General features: G+C 38.4%; 2 protein-coding genes across 2 annotated transcripts; one reads left to right on the top strand and one right to left on the bottom strand.

Annotated features, from left to right (window-relative positions):
• Nucleotides 1–6,246: 6,246 nt before the first annotated feature.
• On the top strand, nucleotides 6,247–10,551 carry LOC141808924 (glutaryl-CoA dehydrogenase, mitochondrial-like). Its single transcript, XM_074695733.1, has 12 exons — nucleotides 6,247–6,336; nucleotides 6,746–6,855; nucleotides 6,941–6,973; nucleotides 7,089–7,229; nucleotides 7,404–7,466; nucleotides 7,582–7,752; nucleotides 7,839–7,968; nucleotides 8,914–9,130; nucleotides 9,246–9,349; nucleotides 9,537–9,662; nucleotides 9,785–9,945; nucleotides 10,227–10,551. The coding sequence occupies exons 2-12, from the start codon at nucleotides 6,753–6,755 to the stop codon at nucleotides 10,298–10,300; spliced, it is 1,323 nt and encodes a 440-aa protein (XP_074551834.1). The 5' UTR covers nucleotides 6,247–6,336; nucleotides 6,746–6,752; the 3' UTR covers nucleotides 10,301–10,551.
• Nucleotides 10,552–10,967: 416 nt separating this feature from the next.
• syce2 (synaptonemal complex central element protein 2) lies at nucleotides 10,968–12,127 on the bottom strand. The gene is made up of 4 exons (XM_074664044.1): nucleotides 12,007–12,127; nucleotides 11,579–11,655; nucleotides 11,361–11,469; nucleotides 10,968–11,168 (listed from the first exon to the last, which is right to left on the bottom strand). Exons 1-4 carry the CDS (start codon nucleotides 12,079–12,081, stop codon nucleotides 10,968–10,970), a joined length of 462 nt encoding a protein of 153 aa, XP_074520145.1. The 5' UTR covers nucleotides 12,082–12,127.
• Between the last annotated feature and the right edge of the window lie 579 nt (nucleotides 12,128–12,706).

A 12,706-nucleotide genomic window follows, 5' to 3' on the forward strand; every position in this document is an offset into this window, starting at 1 on the left:
TCCAATGTGGCGCCGGCGTCCGATGTCAGCTCCGTCAGCAACGTCCGTGAACAGCACGATGCCGCTGGGTTAGCACAGCTAGCTCGTCCATCCCCCGGGGCTAGATCCCACGTTCCCAACAACGATGGATGGAAGGACAGGTCCACGTCGTCACCTCCCAGCTCACATCCGAGAACCAGCACGTCGTCCTCACCTCATCCTCCTCAGCTCGAGGGAAATAATCAAGCCCTACACTAGTTAGCATTGACATGCTACAGGCTGCTAACAGCTAATTTTGCATGTAAACAATGCAGCCATGGTTACATGTAGGATCTCCAGACAAACACAGGAGAAAAGTAGTAAAAAATATCGCCGAAGCCACAAAAAGTTTGGTGTCCGTGACTAACAATGAACCATACAAAGTGATGATCCACTCCAAATACAAAGATTACGAAAAAGAGGCAAAAAAATTACAAGAAACGGACAAAGACGAGAGAGCTGCTGCAACAGGCAGCTACTTGGGTAGCGCCTAGCAACGATATATATATATATATATATATATATATATATATATATATATATATATATATATATATATATATATATATATATATATATATATATATGAGGAGTATCTTAACAAACACTCTTATAATAAAGCCCACCACTTCCCCTAAAATCTCAAGAAGCACCCTGAAAGATCACTAGATTTAAGACAGGGTCAAAAACTGTGATAGCTGCCTAACTAAACTTATTCGTTTAGTTGCTAGAGTTGGTCCATAAATCCCAGTGAAATGTTAAACACAATTGAACATGTGAGGAAAACCTTTTTTTTTTAATAAGTATGCAGTCATATTTTAATGCATTGAATAGTCTGCAGCATTAGTGTTTTGTTTAAGGATTTATGTGGTTATTGAAAAACCTATGAACAGAAAGAAAAACAACTTTCCAAAGCAGGCTATGTTATTTTTTACCTTTATCCAAGGCTCTGAGAACTCAATTATCACTGAAGCCCAGTCTTTCACATTCTGAACAACAACAAAAAAATCTTTCTCCTAAAAAATATCATGATTTTATGCCAATTCTAAAGTAGGGAAAATTATATCTAACTGCATTAAACTGTCCTTTAGTGTATTAAAGAATGCTCTCTTGTATTTCAACATAGCCAAACATGTGCCAAATACTTGTGCTGTCAAAACATGTTTAATATACTTTAAAACATGTTTAATATACTTTAAGGAAAGACTTCATTATCAGCCCCCCCCAAACTATCTAAAGTATTAACCCCTAAGAAAAATACTCTTTCGTGAATCAGCTTACCATTTATTGTACCTAATGGAAAAGCATTTTTAAGTAATCTCCCTGAAATGCTCTGTGGATACATAGGATGTTTTGATTTGAAAAACATACTTTGGAAATTATGCAAAAATACAGTTCTGTTCGAGGCCCCTTAAATGACATCAATTTTGTAAATCACACTTTACTGAATTGTTCAACTCATGTTCATTACATGGTATAGAACTGACAATAAGAAAAATGTCAAGTAACATTTTAATTTGTTCCAAATAAATACTATGAAAAGTATTTCTATGAGGAAATTAACATTACAAAATAAATATAAAAATAAATAATAAATACTGAAAGTGAATGTGAATAATAAACATATGGTATGTCATTATATTAAAGAAAGTCTTGGTGGGCCTTGCATATTACAAGTCTTATTTCTCTTACAATCAATAAGCATTAAAGTACAGTAAGTACAATATCCTATAAACATACCGTAACAATGAAGATAGATATTGATGGTCAACACTGAAAAGCATGTGACAAAAATATTTCCCTTCTAGAACAAGCCATGAATGAAAACTCAAATATGATGTAAAAAAAAAAAAAAAGAAAATTATCTGTGATTTAAGAAAAAAAAAATCATGCGGCTTAGACAGTGACAATGCATCAAATTAGCATGTAAAAACTGTAGCCACAATTCAGAGCAGGGCTGTTTCACTGAAGACTGTACTATATATGGGTATGGTCTTTGTGAAGTCATCCATTCTAATGCACAGTTTTAAAGCTTATTATTGGCAGGCACCAGTTTTACAAAGCTGACCCCACCTAACTTTGTTCCAAGTTTTGATGAGGTAAAGAAGAGGAGTTAAGGTGGGCCTCAAGCCCCTATGCAGACAAGTACAGTGTGCCCACTTTTATCATGGTTTCCACCAACTAGTGACATAAAATCTTGGTCACTTTGAATGATTTGTGGTATCATCAAAGTAAAGCAACACTGCAAGAACCTTGTGGTGTGAAGGCATCAACCAGGACATGGGATACATGGTGAAGGACTGTACGGTTTGCCTCTTCATTTGGATGACCAGTCGACCACCAACCTTACCTCTGCCTCACTTTAAACCACTCCCAGTTGGACAGTGAGGAGCTCCATGGCATCACACAGCATTAACACCTCCTTGTTGTGGGGCATGACCTTCACTTCAAGTGGCCAGAGGTTTTTGACACTGATTCACTCATTACCCCTGTGATTACATATTTTCTTGCTTTATTCTGCTGAGTTTGTGCCTTCCCTGATTGATGAAGACTGTATGATGGAGACTAAAATAAATGAATTGATCAAGCCATGAAACAAGGCGTCGGAGCACATCTGGCAGGTGGCCTCTCTTCCTCAGCTGTACTGTGCCAGACACTGCTGCACTATTGAGCCTCAGCACACTCAAATCCAGTTGTGATTTGCAGCTCATTCCTATTGACTCAGGCTGCCTGTTGCCAGAAAGGGCTACAGCAGCACACTTGGCCATGCAGCTAATAGGAGTCAGTGCAGACCGATGCAGGTCTTTGAACAGCTTGGGACTGACGGCTCGTGGTGGCATGCCAGCTGGCTTCAGAAGGTGGTGAAGCTCTAGACCAGTAAGGGTCAGAATTCGATTAGCAGACTTATGAGCACACAGCAGAATAATCCTCATGGCTCTGCCTAAAACCAGCAGTCTATCCAGTGTATGTTTTTAAGGTTATCATTTTATGGTTGTACACATTTATAGATTTTTTTTTTATAATAGGCCTGTTTTTGTTTTTGTCTAATGGGGATGATTATTATGTACATGCTGCAGCTGTAGTGCATAAAGCAGTGATGGCGACAGTCAGTGGATTTATGGCTTTTGCTGTTGTCACAGCTTCCCAGCTTGTGTAATCATGTGAAATTTAATCCAGACTAATAACTCAGGTATATTATCTCAAATATAATAGATAATATGTTTATAAAATGTTTAATTATGGGACTTAAACAAAACAAGTCATAGAAAATAGCTGTCTTCAGCTGGCCTGCTTAAAGGTTAGTCGGCTTTATGTGGTGATAATGTTGAAGGCTGTTTTTAGAGGTTGACAACGTACAGTATTTGTCTTCATATCAAAAAGGAAAGGGTGTCCAGTTCTGATGAAATTAAAGTATGTTTTATTTTTACTTTACATTACATTAAAATAAAATAATTTTTAAAACATTATGACATTTGGAATGAGAGTTAACTAGGGAATTAAGATTAATAAATGCATTTCCCTACTTGCTCTGGTTTTCATTATTCATGTTCAACACACTGAAAATAAAGTCAAAGCTTTGAAAAGTAAATATTTTCTATGCATTTAACTCAGTGTTTGTGATGTAACATTTTTACAACATAAATGTAACCAACAGTTAATACACATAGGCTTGTAACAGATCCTTGTGATCTCTTTTGACACAAAGCTACACGTTGGTGTTTACACTGAGGCTATGGCTCTGTGACAGAGTTGAGGGTTTAATTCTTGCTTCTGCAGTCACATGCCAAAGTTTCCTTAAGCAAGACATGATTGTGAATAAATAAAGTGATGGCTTCTCGCATAGCATCACTCCCTGCCATCAGTGACAGATTGTGGTGTGGGAAGGTGAATGAGACTAGCAGTGTAAAGTGCTTTGAGTGTTCAGAGAGGCTAGAAGAAAGCTATATACAGTGGGGAAAATAAGGATTGAATGCTTCAATTTTTTTCTCACCACATTTTATTCCTTTCCTCCATTCCTCAAGCATCTTGAATAGAGTCTTGCTGACTGAGCGTCCATAGAGCCCATGGCGGTGGAGTGCATTGCCTATTGTTTTCTCTGTGACAACTGTACCTGCTGCCTCCAAGTCTTTCTGGAGCACTTTCAGCGTGGTCCTTGGCTGTTTGAGTACTCTTCTGACTATCTTTCTGACTCCCTGGTCAGAAATCTTGCAAGAAGCTCCTGTGCGTGGCCTGTTGATGGTAAGGTGGTGCTTCCTCCACTTGTGAATAATGGCCCCAACAGTGCTGACTGTAATATTTAGGTGCTTTGATATAAATCTGTAACCAGTTCCATTCTGATGCTGAGCAACAATCAGGTTGTGAATCTCTTCAAAGAGCTCTTTGCCTTTACCCATCAAAAGGTGTGTAGTAATTAAATGCTTGGTGAAAAAAAACAACAACATTTTTTATAGCACCATCAATTTGCTCTAGCCCAGCTGACGTTAGTTTGCACTAACTGGAAGTTCAAGTAATAACTACTGACAGATTTCAGGTGGTATGGTGCATTTCTTTGCCAAAGTATACAGCCTTACCATGGTGCATTATATACTTTTTTCCTGTGTTGTCGTACTTAATTCCACATAATCATTATTTATGGACCTGAATTTCATGATTCCTTTTCATGTGTGGATTATTTGAGTTAATACCAATGTCCGGTAGGAATTTAGTTTGAATCGCAGCTTTGGAAATAAATGTGATGAGAAAAAAAGTTTACGCGTTCAATACTTATTTTCCCCACTGTAAGTACTGGTCCATTTCCCATAACTCAGCGGTCATATTACATTTTGTTTCCTAACCTTTGTGTAAAAGTTAAATTTATTCCTGCCTTTGTGATTGCTTATTTGTAATAATGTTGTACTTAAAAGGTGTTTGAGGGGTCTTCTTTGTTGAGCTTTTTGGCTGTAGCATCTCTCAAATCAAAATGACATGGATGTTGCTGCAGTGTGCTTCAGTCCATATTGTCATTTAATATTTATCATACTTGTTAAACTGTACAAAAAAGAGTGATATTTGTCAAAGATGTACCAAAAATTTATAAAATTAAAACAGTTTATTTTGTGCTTTAACTGTAATTAGTTTTAAGTCTGTTTTTAGTCCACTAAACAGCTTTCATGGGAAGTAAAAAACTAGAAGTGCTCAGGAAACATGTAATTATCATAAAATTTTCTCCAAAAAAAGCAAAAAGTACTCCAAACCTGACATAAAAGTGGATTTCACAAGTTAGGTTAGAGTATATTACTGAATCTATTTAAAGTACAGCTCATTGATAAGAACAGTAGACACTAAAATTGTTCAAAAGTGGCATGCAGTATGCTCTTAGTACTGCAGTCGTAACGTGTCTTAGGAACCCCCACAATATGAACAACTTTTATGCACTTGCATTTTCCCCTTGGATATTTACAACAGGATCCCTGCAGCGAGAAACACCCTGAGTATTATTAGCAGAGCAAGTTGTCCCTGCTCATGACTTAAGGAAGTCATAACAGTTTGAAGGACAAAAAGTATCACTCCTTATCAGGATGAACATAGTTAATGGTTTTTAAGTTTGTTTAAAGTTTAAAGAAAAACTTTGCTTTTTAAAGATCTGAAGTTATATATATATAAACAAGACTAAAAATACATGTTCACTGAACCTTGTGGATACATTCAAATCTTAAACTGCCTGATGTCACGTCAACAACAATATTTCAAGTCAAAATGGTTTGGACTCAGTCTCAACAAAACACCAATACTGGTAAAACAAATTGAACAACTTATCTGCACTTTTTAAAAGTCATGGGTGTCAAAGCAGGATGTTCTTTGCATTTTGCTTATCAACACTGTCAGCTGCAAAGTCACTTGTTAAAGTTTGTTACATGTGTGCACTTCTACATTCTGTACACGACTTCTTGTTTTACCAGCCAATGAACTGAAAGGGCGTGGGCCGACACCCTCTACTCTTCACGGTAGTGTAGTCGTCCTAAAACGCCATTTTGAGTGTGAAAATCCTTGATAATTTTAAAACCATATCCGCCCCAGAACACATATGGTGATATAATGTATAGGAAAAACTCCTGCGCTGTGTTAAATTTAGGTATTTTTTTCTTTCACACAACAGCTGCTCATTACTTAACCGGTGCCTGTATGTTCTTTAGTGAGTATGCCACACCAAACATGGAGGACACGAGCTCCCATGTTACATGTTATATAGCCAGATGACGTCACACACGTCGAGGTATTACTTAAGCAACTTCCATCAACAGCGAAAGTCATCACTGCATACCAAGCGAAACGACAGAGGTAATGTACAGATGGATTTTTAGGATCATGTCTTGAAAAAGAAAAATAACAGCGAATGTTTAATGAGTGCATGATAAATCTGATGTAGTTTGAGTGGCTGCCTTTCTTGGGTAAAGAGCTAGTTGAAAATTACCGGTTTGTTTTTACCATGGAGTAACAAAAGTAAAAACTAAGTTTAGGTGTTTTTTTTTTTTTTTTTTTTTTTTTTTTAACAATAATTAGAGTTTGATAGATAAAAGAATTTCATCTATTTTTGCATTTTGTTAGACTAGACCAACTTTGCCTGGGCTGGCAACTCCAGGCTTCATCATTGTTACTTTACAGATTGTCCCTGAGGACATTTCTTAAGTCCATTAAAAATACAACATAACAACATTAATAATTTTGTGTCTTTCCTCTCTGTGTTTAGTAAACACATGGCTCTCAGAAGTGCTGTCACCCGCCTGCTCTCCACCAGCCAGAAATGTGCTGTTGTCACTGCGTCCAGAGCTCAGGGAACAGCTGCTGCAGCTCCACAGGGTACATCACAGACTCTAACTCTTAAAATACACAGAATAATGACAACTCAAATGGATAATCAAAGTGTCATATTTTCTTTCTTTAGATGCTGAAGAAGCCAAAAAGCCGGTTAAAGCATGTAAGTGCAACTTTTTCAAGTCAAACCTGTCTGTTCAGTGTCCTGCACATGTTCTGCGTGCACATGTTGTGGTGACATAACTCCTGTGTGTGTGTCTTCATATTTCGACCCCCAGCCAAGGTGCCATTTAACTGGCAGGACGCCCTGGATCTTGAGGGTCAGCTGACAGAGGAGGAGATCATGATCCGAGATTCCTTCCGCGACTACTGCCAGGACAAACTAATGCCCCGCATTCTCATGGCCAACAGACATGAACGTAAGGAAAGAAAACATTCATGCTTGAGGCATGAAGGCATGAAATGTAGTCAGTGAACAGTTATAAGGTGTCAATCTGCTCACTCATAAAACTGTCAGGATGGGATTTTTATTTTTGGAAAAAACAAAACATTTGATTATCAGTTTTGTTTTCTCACTATGCTCTGTGCTGCAGACTTCCACCGTGAGATTGTCTCAGAGATGGGTGAATTGGGTGTCTTAGGCCCAACTATCAAAGGTAAGCAGCAGCATAACTGCATCATGGCACTTGTTCTGAATATCAGGTTTTGATATGTTTATAATCATGGAATGAGAATTACATGTAGAAACTGACAGTTCTATCTACTCTGCAGGGTTCGGCTGTGCTGGCACTAGTTACGTGGCGTACGGCTTGATTGCCAGAGAGGTTGAGAGAGTTGACAGTGGTTACCGCTCTGTCATGAGCGTTCAGTCTTCACTGGTCATGCACCCTATCAATGCATATGGCACAGAGGCCCAGAAGGAGAAGTACCTGCCCCGGCTTGGTGAGAATAATCAGTTCTGCAGCAGTGCATTTCATGTTGACATAATAAAGAACAGTGTTAAGATTGTCAGTGTTGTTTTTCCACAGCTCGGGGAGAAATTCTGGGTTGTTTCGGCTTAACTGAACCCAACCATGGCAGTGACCCTAGCAGTATGGAGACCAAGGCTAAATACAACCCATCCAGTGGTACCTTTAGCATCAGTGGAGCAAAGACTTGGTAAGCAGCAGACTCATAAGTAGTTGCCCCGTCTTCACTTGGTCCCATAAATCAAGATAGCTGTAGAGGCAACAAACTGTGATTTACATCCAAGTACAGAGGCAGCCATTTAAAATAAAGATCAGCAGGATTGTAAAAAACAAAAACCATGAAAGATTTCTGGGCATGTGAGCAAAAAAAAAAAGAGGTTTAAAAGAGGTTAGGGGTTGAAACCAATTTGAGTTGTTTGGGGAAAAATAACTTTTAAAAATCACTATTATATTTTTGATGACACTTAAGTTCCTACATTTTATGCAGAATTCTCCAGAGGAGGAGTAAGAGGACTGTGTTAACTGGGGATTATCGTAGTTTATTCTTGTGAATTTCAGCAAATTTAAAACCCCACATAAAGAAAGAGCGAATGGCAACAGTGTCACATACTAGCAAAGAGCAACTTGTGGTCATTGCCTCAGTTTAAAGTTTTGGATGGAATAAAAAGTGTTTTCACACATTGTCCTCTGCTCTTGTTATTGTGATGCTGGGACACCCACAGGATCACACTTTGAAGAGATATTCAAAGCTGTTAATTGAAGCTGCAGCTGTTCATGCAAACTGTTGTCTTCTGTTAAGAGTTGCAGTGCTCAGGGACTGATGAGGTAGCTTGATCAGCGATAAATAATGGTATAGAACAGTCAGCAGAATAAGTATTTAAAAGTTGGTGAATCACACAGTAATGGCATTTTATTTTCATGGTAGTTGTCCAATCTTCTAGCTGTGGGGGATACAATCACACACAGAACCAAGCAGAGCAGTAGTTCTGTGACAACAAAACAAAGTAATAATTTTTAAATGAAATGAATCAGAAGAGTTAGATTTTCAGGAACATATTCACTGGTGTAATTATGCCCATTAGACATTCAAAATCAGAAATGTTGACCCTTCTTAACTGACCCTTCCCTCTTACAGGATCACAAATTCCCCTGTTGCGGACATTGCGGTGGTGTGGGCAAAGTGTGAAGACGGCAGGGTACGTGGTTTTATCCTGGAGAGGGGAATGAAGGGTTTTTCTACCCCCAAGATTGAGGGAAAGTTCTCTTTGAGAGCATCCGCTACTGGCATGATCCTGATGGATGAAGTGGAGGTTCCCCAGGAGAACCTTCTGCCCAACGTCTCTGGTCTTGCTGTGAGTGGCTATTCTCCTGATACACAGAATGAATCTTGCTCTTATGCTATAACAGTGTTTGTTTCTTTATTTTCTATAACCAGTTTTTTGTTGTTGTTGTTGTTGCTCTTAACAGGGTCCTTTTGGCTGTTTGAATAATGCCCGTTATGGCATTGCATGGGGAGCTCTGGGAGCTGCTGAATTCTGCTTCCACGCAGCCCGGCAGTACACCCTGGACAGGTACAAGATATTCTGCTATCTGTATGAGTGTTATCTAATTCCAAGGCCATAGGACTTAAAAAACATGACATGACCCAAAAAAGAATGAGTGTAAGCCTTACTGCATAGTTTACTCACAGATTGTGGCCTTGTACTTTGCTAGCCTGTGCTAAAAATGTTGGTTTTCATTTCTCTATCTTGTCACCAGAATCCAGTTTGGGGTGCCACTGGCAAGAAACCAGCTGATGCAGAAAAAAATGGCAGACATGCTGACAGAAATCACAATTGGACTACAGTCATGTTTGACTCTGGGAAGACTTATAGATGAGAAGAAGTGAGTCCCCCTGATCAGCTTTTAATTCCTTAAAAAGTGTTTGTTTGCACCTCTATCAGCTACTTTTCCTGTCCTGCCCAAAAAGGGCAAACTTTTATTTATTGTTTTTATTTTATTTTTAGATCAGCACCAGAGATGATATCCCTGCTTAAGAGGAATAGCTGTGGTAAAGCTTTGGATATTGCCAGACAAGCGAGGGACATGCTTGGAGGGAACGGCATTGCAGACGAGTACCACATTATCCGTCACGTCATGAACCTGGAGGCTGTCAACACATACGAGGGTAGGGACAATCCACAGGATACACCATACCATTTTTTTTAAATGTCCATTGAGGCTTTTTGTGGCAGTATGTTCAAACTGCAATGGCAACAAATCACCACATGAGGTCAGCATTGTAATAAATGTTACAGGTTACATACAATGCTTCTCATGCAAAAAATAGTTACAATTAACATAAATATTTATCAGACTTCAATCGTACCATTTACTCAGAAATGCCTTTATAACAGAATAAAACAAGAGTGTTTTTAAAAGTGTTTTTTCCCTCTTTGGTCTTCATAGGAACTCATGACATCCATGCTCTGATCCTGGGCAGGGCCATCACAGGACTACAGTCTTTCACTGTTGGGAAGTAAAGGCTCTCTCAGTTTCTCCTTGATGTTAATATGTACTGTCTGAAACTCATAAATACCTCACTACATGTGTAGTCTGAGCTGATGGGAGCTTGCCATTACTGACTCTGTTAAGTAGATACAATAGGTCCTTCTATGCTATTTGCACAGTTAATGTCTTTCATATAATTTAGATACCATTTAGTTAAGTGCCTTTTAAAGGGTTTGTTTATTTGGTTATAATTGAGTGTGTACATAAACAGATATGAATAAGTGAGACACTTTTAATAAATGTTGATTTGGTTATATTTGAGTATCCGTTCTTTCCATTTTACATCTTTTTTTCAGTTTTAAATTTCTATAGTCCAAAGTCCATATCTGTGCTGGCGTTTTCTAGTTTTACACTGCAATGTATGTCTAAAACCTGGGAGACAAACAATTTGGTTTGTAATATTTACTGAAACAGACTTAAACATACATACACATTCATTGTAATCTGAACCGGTGTCCTGAACACAACCACTTTATACCAATGGATAGTAAGAAAAAGAAGAAAAATCCTCTGAAATCGAACATGACAAAGTCGACTATTATGAATATTATGAAGGAACTATAATCTTAAATGAATGTGTAAACAAAAAACTTAATAAGTATACCATTACCAGAAAATACCAGAAAAACAATTAGTTCATCAGGGTTCTGGTGCGCAGCTAATGGCCAGGCCCTCTCTGAGGCTAGCCAATGCCTGACCAGCCCCCATTAGCTCCTTATTGAGTTCAGTGCAGCTCTCCAGCACTTCAGACAACTTCTGCAGCTTTACCTGCATTGCGTTACTATTCTCTTCATAGACTGCAAACATGTGTTCTTTCATCTGCTGAAACATCTCTGTCACCTAGGGGTCAGAATACAATGGCATGAATTTACAAGGTTTACTAGTTTGAAAGGTTTTGGGGCAGGGACAGCATCGTATACCTGCCAAAAACAGTACATGAAGCAATACAGAATTCAAGAAGATAGTTCAATGTCAAGAAAGGAATATAGTGAGATTTAAGAAGTAGACCAGATGTATGGAAAAGTTCTGTACCTTTGCTGCTACATTCTCCTGAAAGTTGTCCATCACTTTTTGGTCACGGTTGCGGTTTTCATTAACCTTTTCCACCAGATCCTGAACTTTTCTGCTAATGTCATCAACGCTTGAGTTGTGGAAAATCGAGACCTCAGTACTTCAGGTTCAATTCAGTGAGCCCCCAAGGACCCATGGGTGGTGGTTTGAGACACATGTGAATTATTCAATGTGGGTACCTTGTGTGCTGCTCTCGAGTCCCGGTGAAGTCCACACTTGAGGGGTTTGCTTTCAATACATCAAAAGAACCTTCAGCCTGTATACAAAGAGAGTTTCAAACACATTAACAAAGCTGAAAGCACGAAGGATGAATGACAGTACAAAGGATGTAAGACTTCTGTTGATGTCAAGGTGAGTAACGACATTGGGGAGATGGAAAATTGTGAATTTGTTGGGAGTGATCAACATTTTATATTTATGAATCTCTCAAAATCCGTTACAGGTTGTAAGCCAGCATGTATATTACGATGACTGTTGCAACAGCTGGTCATCATAAAACGCGTATGTCACCTTGTTTGTAAACTTTAAGCTCCTAAGCTCTGTCAAGTTGATATTGCTATCAAAGCAGTCTATTATCACATAGTTTAGTGATTTGATGGTGTGTTACCCTCTGTGAATCATCATAGTCGGTCTTTGGACTGTACTCGGATGTACATGGCAGGTCTTCAAAGAAAAAATCCATTTGGCTAGGTCTGCCTTGCAGGTGTGAAGCTGAACTGGATCCTCAAATTTTCTGTTAAAATCATACACGAAATATGATGTGAATTTCTACCAGTAGATTAACCAACATCTGTCCGTCTTCCCTAAGCGTTAAGGTGCGGCTAGCTAAAATAAGCTTAGCTTCCGAGATCTGAATTTGAATCTGTGAAATCAAAAATAACATCTCCATTAGGCACACACTTGCTAAACAGAATGAATAAAAATGAAATGAAGTAGCATGAAGACATCAAATGCTTCAGATATATAAATAATTATATAAAAAGTACCTTACTTAGAGTGAGTTCATAAGTTTTTACCTGCAGGTACCTAACGTGTGTTAGCCGACAAGCTAACAACCGTCGCTTACGTTTTACCGTAATAACTCAACTTGTAATAACTGTTACAATATAACACACAAATAATCTTTTAGGAAGAATAGAAAGGGACAAGTTTGCTTAATACAAATAGATAAGAACCAGGATATGTGATTAAGAATTTATCTGCCTTAATAAAGGCCTAATATATCCGTTTTCCTCTAATGCCCAGTCCTGGGAGCTTTTCGTGCATTTTAATCAGCTTATTGGTGGATCTGTCGTTCCTAGTTAAAT

The sequence above is a fragment of the Halichoeres trimaculatus genome, unplaced genomic scaffold (assembly GCF_033239565.1).
Source record: "Halichoeres trimaculatus isolate MK-OKI-2021-1 unplaced genomic scaffold, fHalTri1.1 fHalTri1_scaffold_2, whole genome shotgun sequence".
In the NCBI taxonomy this organism is placed as follows: domain Eukaryota; kingdom Metazoa; phylum Chordata; class Actinopteri; order Labriformes; family Labridae; genus Halichoeres; species Halichoeres trimaculatus.

Excerpts from the sequence above, each read along its gene's own strand:
- LOC141808924 (XM_074695733.1), top strand. The coding sequence starts at position 6,753 with ATGGCTCTCAGAAGTGCTGTCACCCGCCTGCTCTCCACCAGCCAGAAA. Across the intron at positions 6,974-7,088 it reads CAAAAAGCCGGTTAAAGCAT|CCAAGGTGCCATTTAACTGG; the intron begins GTAAGTGCAACT and ends TTCGACCCCCAG. Across the intron at positions 7,230-7,403 it reads CATGGCCAACAGACATGAAC|ACTTCCACCGTGAGATTGTC; the intron begins GTAAGGAAAGAA and ends TCTGTGCTGCAG.
- syce2 (XM_074664044.1), bottom strand. The coding sequence starts at position 12,081 with ATGGATTTTTTCTTTGAAGACCTGCCATGTACATCCGAGTACAGTCCA. Across the intron at positions 11,470-11,578 it reads ACTCGAGAGCAGCACACAAG|CGTTGATGACATTAGCAGAA; the intron begins GTACCCACATTG and ends CCACAACTCAAG. Across the intron at positions 11,169-11,360 it reads AGGAGAATGTAGCAGCAAAG|GTGACAGAGATGTTTCAGCA; the intron begins GTACAGAACTTT and ends TCTGACCCCTAG.